Source organism: Jaculus jaculus, chromosome 15, assembly GCF_020740685.1.
Source record: "Jaculus jaculus isolate mJacJac1 chromosome 15, mJacJac1.mat.Y.cur, whole genome shotgun sequence".
Taxonomy (NCBI): domain Eukaryota; kingdom Metazoa; phylum Chordata; class Mammalia; order Rodentia; family Dipodidae; genus Jaculus; species Jaculus jaculus.
The window spans coordinates 20,722,731-20,730,895 of record NC_059116.1 but is presented as its reverse complement, the minus strand read 5'-3'; the positions used below and the strand labels follow the sequence as shown (position 1 = coordinate 20,730,895).

Here is an 8,165-nt window from a genome sequence, read left to right as displayed (position 1 = left end):
GCTGTTTGGTGGATTGTCCTGTCCTGTCCTGTCCTGTCCTGTGGCCCGCAGGGGCAGTGGGAGAGCGCTGGCCGCACGCACTCTGGCCCCAAGCAAAAGCCCAGAAGCTTTGCAGACCTCCAAGTCCCCACTTAGATCGACGTGTTCAGGAAGACAGGCAGGCTAGGGCTAGGGAGAAATGGGGAGGAAGCAGATAGCTTCGGTTCACTGGTGAGCAGGAATAAGTCAAACTTTGAGTCTTGGAGGAAGTATTAAATCTTAAACAAGGGCGGGGACCACATCAGGAATGAGAAATGTTATGTCTGGGAAAAAGCATGCAGAAGCGATGTCGCTTATTTAAATGTTTAGCTCCCCATCAGAGCAACAGGAAACACTCTCACTTGATTGCAATTTCCCTTACTATTTTTTTTTTTTTGGTGTAAGATCCAAATAATTAAAACGCATCAGTCATGGTTATTGATGTCCCTATTTCCCTTTGAAAAGAAATACACTCAAGGTCTCTTACTGGAGTGGAAACTTAAAAGAATCTTCTGGAATTACTCAGGGGCATGGGAGGTTCTGAATAGGTATAGTCTTCCCGAATGACTTTCTTTTTCCCATTTCATTCGCAGTTAAAAAAATTTAACCATTCCCGAGGAAGTTCAGCAAGTGAACTTGTACTGGGAATTCTCATGTTTTCCCTCTCTACCCGTATTTCCTCCAGCCAGAATATAACTTGTAAAGGAAGTGCAAGAAACAGATTTCTCACCCTCACATTCTCAAAATTTCGATTCTTGTGGAAAACACCATGTTGCAATTGCATTTTTTTCAAACCAGTAAGTGCCAGAGAACGTGTGGAGAAGGTCTGCCAACAGGAAGCCCAGGGATCCAAGCATCAGGACTAAAGAAGGAGACTGGTCCCCACTGAAATCCCAGGCCTGGTTTGAGAAGATGTCCACTGTTAGGGTTACTCATGGACGCTGACTGCAAGGAAGGACACATCTGAACAGCGGGGTGATTTAGACAATGAATCCGCACAGTCATGGCACTGTTGCCAAATCTTCATATTTAGAGGCTCTGGTGAAAATTAAGCCGGTGGCTACATCTGCGCCCAGGCAGTTCAGAACCCAGAGCCCCGGACAGCTCCGCGGGCCCAGCTCCCAAAGCAGCCTTAGCTCTCATTAATCTACTCAGAGACAGTCTGTCAACACAGCCAGACTCATTAGAGGTTTACTGAAAATCCTCCAAGACTTCCCTTAAAAAAACACACACACAACCAAAACGACTTCCACATTTAATTGCTTATCTGGAAGAACATACGCAAGAAATTAGGAGATCTAAATTAGATTTATTAATAGGAGAGCTTGGTGGTACTTAATTCCAGGAGCACAGCGAGCTTTCACTGGTAGGACTTGATGGAAAAGTAAAGAGAGAGAGAGAGAGAGAGAGAGAGAGAGGGAGGGATGGATGGATGGATATGGTCAAAAAACATGAGTTTATCATCCTCCAGATTCTATGCATTCTTTAGTTGTCCTTGAGAAATGGTGGTGGTGGTGGTGGGGAGTGAAAACCGTCAAAATAATTAGACTTCTTAAACAAAAAAAAAAAAAAAAAAAAAAACCAACAAAGAGGGTATGAGTGAAAGGTGTTTATGAGAAGTCGATGACTCCGGATCTTATCATCCTAGAGGACAACACAGAATAGTTAATATGTTCCTTCAGGGACTGCGTTGCTGACGTCTTTTACTGATACTCGATCATTACGTGACTGAAAAAAAAAAAAAGGAAGTCATTTCATGAATAAAAATCGGAGCGCAACAGTGCACTACAGATATTCTGGACTTCAAGGCACTAGGTAGACAGGTGTTGACAGAGAGGGCTCTCCTAAAACCATGTTCGGATAGATTTCTTTCTTTCTTTTTTTTTTTTTTTCTCCCCCCAGCTAACTGCATGTATAAATACCAGCAGAAGGCCGGTCACCGCTGCCTCGCTGCCAGCACCACGGACAGCAGCCTAAGCAGCCGCTTCTGCAGACGCAGCCGGGAGACCCGGGAGCTGAAGGGGGGCTGCCGCCCACCTTGCAGCTTGCACCCCGCTCCTTTTCTTCTCTGACTTTCCCTCTTCTCCACAGTCTCTTGCTTCTTTCTCCCGGTGGACTTCAGGCTTCCCACCCCCCTTTCCTCCTCCTCCCTTTGGCTCCTCGCCCCCTCCCCTTCTCTGCGTGCCAGCGCTTCCACCTAGTTCCGTGCGTCTACAAAACTTTTTTTTTTTTTTTTTTTTGAGCCCGAGAACATCATCAAGTCCTCCTCCTGCTTAATTCCCGCGGCTTCTCTCCCCGAGACAGACAACAACGCCAGACCGTGGTGATGCCTCTCAGGTTGTGACTCCAGCGCAGAAACTCCCAAGGAGCCCTGGTTGGTGGTGCCCGCCGTCCTACGTTGGCATCACACCCTCTGCTAGCAGCGGTAAGAGTTGAGTCTGAAGGGGGTGGGGGCGCGGAAATATCTTACCAAACCAAACAACTCGTTGACTTTGGATTTTTTTTTTTTTTAAAAAAACCTCCCCGTTGGCATCAGCCAGGTTTGGGTAGTTACTGGGTATAGATGCATATATGTTAATTCCCGCACCCCCCCCCCACCCCGCAATTATAGCCAGGGAGAAGTGGCGCGCAGGCTGTGGCTAAGTGGTTTGAACACTGCCGGGTGTGCGTGGGGCCTTCGCTCCTTCCACTGCTCCTCGCCCCCCCCCCAGCTCCTGGGAGTCTTTTAGGGGGTCAGGAGGGTGGAAGGCCAGGAGAGTTCTCACCGCCGTGCGGGCTTCCTCTTTTCCCTCCTGCGCAGGATGGCCATGTGTAGCCGGGCGAGGCTGGCCCTGCTGGTCTACGGGATTATAATGCACAGCAGCGGGTATTGCTCACCGGCCACCTCCGGACTCCGCTTCCCCGGGCTCAGGTAAGGTGTTCTGGACGTCCAGGCCGGGCTTGGACCTTCACTTCGCCGGGACGCTTCCTCCAGGTCGCCCTCCGGGCAGTCCCACTCCCTGACAGTACCGGCTGCAGTTAAGCATCGCTTCCTGCGCCCCCTCCCCCCCCCAGTGCGAATCCACCAGCTGGGGCTGGATCGGCGTCCCAGCCCCAAGCTAAGCCGTGGGGGGTGGGGGGTAGGGGATGGGGGTGGAAGCAGGGCAGGTGCCCTTCCTCCTACCCGGCGGAGGCGGGGGGGACTCAGGTAGAGAGAAACCTTTCCAACCTCAACCTGGTCCAAGAATGAATGGGGGGTGGGGGGCAGGGAGAGCCCCCCCCCCAGCTTAGTTTCTTTGACCTATTCTTAGGATGGGTTAGGAGAGAATTTGGTCTCCCCGAGCAAAGCCGGGGGTGGGGTTGTGAGGGACAGAGGCTGAGCTGGAGGCTGGCCGGGACTTTGCTTTGTTACAGCTGGTTCCGGACTATTGGGGCGGGGTCTCTCCTCCGTCCTTCCCTTTCTTCTCATTGGGATTCTTTCCTCGCCAAAGCTTTCTTTCAAACGATCTGGTCTGGGTTCCAACTGGAGTTTGCGTCCCAGGCTGTCTGGTGTGTGTGCGTGTGTGTGTGTGTGTGTGTGTGTGTGTGTGTGTGTGTTTTGGGGTAAAGGGCGGTGGAGGAGGTGTTGGCCAGCCACGGTTTTAAGGAAAAGCTACTTGAGAGACGGAAGGAAGGAAGAAAGGAGGGAATGAAGGAAGAAAGAAAGAGAGAGAGAAAGAAAGAAACTGCGAGTGAGGGAGAGAAACGGGTGTGTAGGGCGAAGAGAAAGCCAGCCGGCAGGCGGGGTCGGGAGGACGTCCACTGCGGAGGGAGGAACCCTGGATTTGGTCTCAACCCTCTGAGCCCGAGGACTCCCCCCCTTCGTCCCGCCGTGCGGGACGGTGCGGTGCGTCCGGGAGCGCGGCGTCGGCGGGCGCCGGGTGGCGCTCGGGGCAGCGGCCGAGAGCGCGCGCGGACCGCCTCTCCCAGCCGCGCCCAACAACGTCCGCCCTAAGGGGATTTCTGACCAGCAATTTGCCTGCGGACATGGTTTCTACCTTTTGGCTTAGTAGCATTCTGGCGTCTAGGTCAGAGCAGAAGTGCCTAGAAAGATCTGGGTTTGCTTTCCTGGGGCCCAGGGCTGGGGAGCATGGCCGAGCCTCAAGGCTCGGAGTGCGCCGCGCCGAGGGATGCGCTCGCCTCGCTCGGGCCTCTGCACCCGTGCGCGCAGAGGATGTTGGAGTTAACTGGCTCTCACCCGGCCTCGACAATGCTCTCTGTCCACGCAGCTTTATGGGAATCTTTCCAAGTGCCCAAAGCACCGGGTTTTGCGTTTTAGTCCCTCTCCACTTTTCTTCCCGGTCCCACGTTAAGGACGGAGGAGGTAGGCAGATGTCAGTCTTCCAATTGAGAGCCCTTTTCCCCGGAGCTTCTGGTGTTGAGACCAGATCCTGTCACTCCGCCACCCGCTAAACACATTAGCGCGAACTATTTATTTAATGGACTTGAAAACCCTCTTGTTTCACCTCCAGCTATTTTCAAAGTTCCCAGCGCCTTTTTTTCCAGGGTGATAGGCACTGGAAGGGAGGCGGACACACCACAGGAAGAGCCGCCGCCAAACCTGCTAAGTTTAGGGGCATCTATTATTCATGTTCCTAGCAGATTCTCTCCGTCCCAAAATAGAAGCTGGAGGTTCTCGGTGACCTACATCTGGGCGGGGAAGGGCTCCCCTGGGCTTGGCGGCTCGGGTGTGTGTGTGTGTGTGTGTGTGTGTGTGTGTGTGTGTGTGTAGGGGGTGGTTGGCTGAGAAAAGTTGGCCTCGTGCACCCCACCCATCTTTCCCAGTCGCTTCGGGGCTTCTCTCCCTTTCAGAGCTTTGCACTGGCCGGTCTGCTTAGAGGGTGCTGGGGAGCGAGCGGGGCAGTCCTCTCCAGTGGCCAGGTGACGGGTGCGCAGAGACGGTCACCGTTTCCCCCAGCGCTCCCGCAGGGCAATAATTCTTTATAGACATGAGAGGAGTAGGAATTGCTTTTGGCTGTAGTTACCTCCTCCTTTCCTCTGTCTCTATGTATAAGAACAGATATTTCTGGGTGGGTTATTATTACGATGAAAAAAACCCCACAGGAGTCCCCCCTATTTTTTTGGGGGGTTCTCTGTAGAGCTGGGGCAGGACTTCAACAGACCTTCTTTCTGGCTTCCTAGCAGGTCAGAGGACGAGGCTTATGACGAGGATGGAAACCCACTGCAGGACTTTTACGAATGGGACCCGCCGGGCGCCCTGAGCCCCGCCTACGCCGTCTACTACCCGGCAGAACGAAGGTACGGCCTGGGGCGCTCTCTGGGAGGGACTGGGTGGTGGTGGCCTCTCCGCGTAGGTCCGTTTCCACGAAAAGTCCTCCAGTCTCTCTTTGGCTGAATCCAAGACAGCGACGAGAAGTTAGGGGGTGGATCCCTGTGGACCTGAGGCCGCGTGGGTGTCAGAGGGCTGTGTACCCCTCCCATCCCCCGCCAACAAGGAGTACAGGGAGACTGCGACAAAGTAGATGGGGAACTCAGGTGTGGCCTGGCTTCGACCACCTCTGGATCTTAGCATTCATTCCTAGGCACTTCCTAGATTTGCTCCCAAGTTCTGTCCCTCCTAGCTGTGCCCAAGGTCATCCTCTTTAAAAGACCCGGTGCGTCCGGAGCCCTGCCCGGAGAGGGAGGGGGTGTTGGGATTGTGGCTGTCACTTGGGGTCGCAGATGGTGACCTCGGGCGCACACTTTGCCTTCCCTATAGAGACGTCGCCAATGAGATCCTCCACAAGGCCTACCGCAAGGTCCTGGGCCAGCTGTCGGCCAGGAAGTACCCGCAGTCTCTCGTGACCAAGGGCGCGGGGTAAGAGTTTGGGAAAGAGTTAACCGGAGCGCGGCGGCGCGTGCGCACAGGGGCGGGGCGGCTCCGGCTTCGGGGGCGGTGTCGAGCACGTGGGGCCGAGGGTGTGTCTGCGCCCCCTCCCCTCCTGGGGGCTGGGCCACGGGTGGGTGGCACCCTTCGCTGGGCGCACACAGAAGAGCTAGAAGTTGGGTGTTACATTAGCTCCAAGAGCGTGGAGAAGGAGGGAGGGTTGGAGAATTAGGGATTTTGCATCCGTTTTGAAAGAAGAGAAATTCAAATCAAACATTCCGCCTTCCTCCCCTCCCACCAGTCATTTAGAACCTTCGAGGTTTGAGGTTCGCGGGAGGATTTGCACTAATTCCCTCCAAGAATGGCAGGTGGTGGTGGTGGCGGCGAGCCTTGCCTTTACTAGGGACGCAAATGGGAGAAAACAGTTTTGCTTAAGCGCCAGACAGACCCCGAGCCAGGGTCCCGCGTGAAGCCCGGGCGAGCAGAAGGCAACATTTTAATAAAGCCCACGGGAAAACAGATTACATTCTCGCCAATGAATAATTCATGGCGATGAGAAATATTGCCTGCAGCCTGTCGACTTATAATATTATCATCACGTGTTTTTTTTTTTTTTTTAACTTAGGGGAGGGTGAGGCGTGTTCGTGTTTGGCTAGGAATTACGGGAGGGATGGATCATGGAGGAGCCTGCAAGTGGCACCTTGCGGAGGCGCGGGTTGGGGTGGGGGGGACCCCTCGGGTCATTTTCTTTGTGTGTTAGGGGTTCAGTCAGGACGCAGATGGATGCATCTTAGCAGGAAGGTTTACAAAGTGCGCAGTTTTCTCAGAAACCCCGGGGTCCTCCTGAAGGGCTTAGGACGTCCTGGGATAGGGAGGGATGTAGGAATGGAGGGAGGGACGCAGGGATGGGGAAGGAGAGATGCAGGGATGGAGGGAGGCGTGCCAGTCCCCACCGAGGAGGGCGGCGGAGGCTAGCCCGCGCCCCCGCTGCTACTGAACCCCCCTTTCCTCACAGGGGGACCCCGGGCGGGGGCGGCGCGGATGACTACGACTCGCCCCTCTCCAAACGCCACTCGGATGGCATCTTCACGGACAGCTACAGCCGCTATCGGAAACAAATGGCCGTCAAGAAATACTTGGCGGCCGTCCTAGGGAAAAGGTATAAACAAAGGGTTAAAAATAAAGGACGCCGAATAGCGTTTTTGTAGCGATGAGTTACCAGCTACCTTGTGTATACAATGAGAAGTCATTTTTTTTTTCCAAAACTGACTGAAGTCATCGCTCATGTGTTCTATCCAAACATGTATTTATGTATGAAGTAAAGCCATTAAATGAATATTTTGATAACGATATTGTTTTTTTTTTCTTTTTACAAAGCACGAGAGAATGCACAGATATACTTTGTGGACCAATTATTGATATATATTATAAATATATATTAAGAATATAAGTATAGTAGGAAGCAATTCATACGAAGCCTGCACAAGGATTGAAAATTCGCCTGAGCTGTTTATGTTTTTATATAAAATAAATAGAAAAAAATAGACAATCATTGTTTTAAATATTACTCCTATTTTTGTAAACTGGAATTCAAAGGATAGTATTTTTATCCACAACAGGCCTGAAGATATTATTATTGACCATTTGCTACTGTACATAAAAAAAAAAAAGATGCCCTGCCTTTTAGGGGACTCTGAGGTCATGATTCGGAGAATTGCTGGAAGGCTTTCATTCCCAGCGAGTCCCTGGGGCCGGCTGCTTGAATCCCAGCCTAACTCATTCCTGTGAGCATTTGTCCCCAGTGGCTGGGTGGCCACTCCAATCCTTTCGCTTTATTTTGATTTACTTTTATGTGTATTTGTCTGTCTCTTCAGACTCTCAGCCCAGAAGGAAAATTCGAATAAAACAACAGCTCGATCCAAATTGTGCTTGCCCCCCCCCCCCCGAAATTCAAGTCATTCCCCTGGAGAAAGAGGTGAGGAGTTGTACGGAAGGGAGAAAGCTCTCTCTTCTGGACTTCATCCTGTTTCTCCAGGGAACCTAAAAAAAAAAAAAAAAATTCCCAAGGTTAGGGCAATTGGAACAAAAATGAAGGAAACAGAGGCCGAGGATTCGGCAGCAGAGGAGGATCTTGTGGAGGGATTGGTTTATAGATGACCCCAGGTCTGTCAAGCTGGGGCAGCTCCAGTCCCTCCCTCGGCAGGTCCCGCTGCCTGACTGATGATGGGCGCTGGGTGTTGGAAATGGGTGCAAAGTACGATGTGTTTTTCTCCAGTGCTGTTCATGCTTCTGTCTTGTGAAA

At 52.4% G+C, this 8,165-nt stretch overlaps 1 protein-coding gene across 4 annotated transcripts; it reads left to right on the top strand.

The window, feature by feature from the left end:
- Positions 1–1,721: 1,721 nt before the first annotated feature.
- Positions 1,722–7,957, top strand: Adcyap1 (adenylate cyclase activating polypeptide 1). Of its 4 annotated transcripts, none has more exons than XM_045134615.1 (6): positions 1,722–1,833; positions 2,262–2,443; positions 2,819–2,929; positions 5,182–5,295; positions 5,756–5,854; positions 6,879–7,957. In XM_045134615.1, the coding sequence occupies exons 3-6, from the start codon at positions 2,820–2,822 to the stop codon at positions 7,069–7,071; spliced, it is 516 nt and encodes a 171-aa protein (XP_044990550.1). In that variant the 5' UTR covers positions 1,722–1,833; positions 2,262–2,443; position 2,819; the 3' UTR covers positions 7,072–7,957. The 4 variants fall into 4 exon arrangements, with proteins under 4 accessions (XP_044990550.1, XP_044990548.1, XP_004654879.1 ...); XM_045134613.1 differs by having other exon boundaries at positions 5,179–5,295; XM_004654822.2 differs by lacking the exons at positions 1,722–1,833; positions 2,262–2,443 and having other exon boundaries at positions 2,648–2,929.
- The last annotated feature ends 208 nt before the right edge of the window (positions 7,958–8,165 follow it).

What these genes read in the sequence shown, in the direction of transcription:
- Adcyap1 (XM_045134613.1), top strand. Translation starts at nt 2,820, where the DNA reads ATGGCCATGTGTAGCCGGGCGAGGCTGGCCCTGCTGGTCTACGGGATT. An exon ending in CTCCGCTTCCCCGGGCTCAG is followed by an intron (nt 2,930 to 5,178) that starts GTAAGGTGTTCT and finishes CTGGCTTCCTAG; the next exon opens with CAGGTCAGAGGACGAGGCTT. An exon ending in CTCGTGACCAAGGGCGCGGG is followed by an intron (nt 5,855 to 6,878) that starts GTAAGAGTTTGG and finishes CTTTCCTCACAG; the next exon opens with GGGGACCCCGGGCGGGGGCG.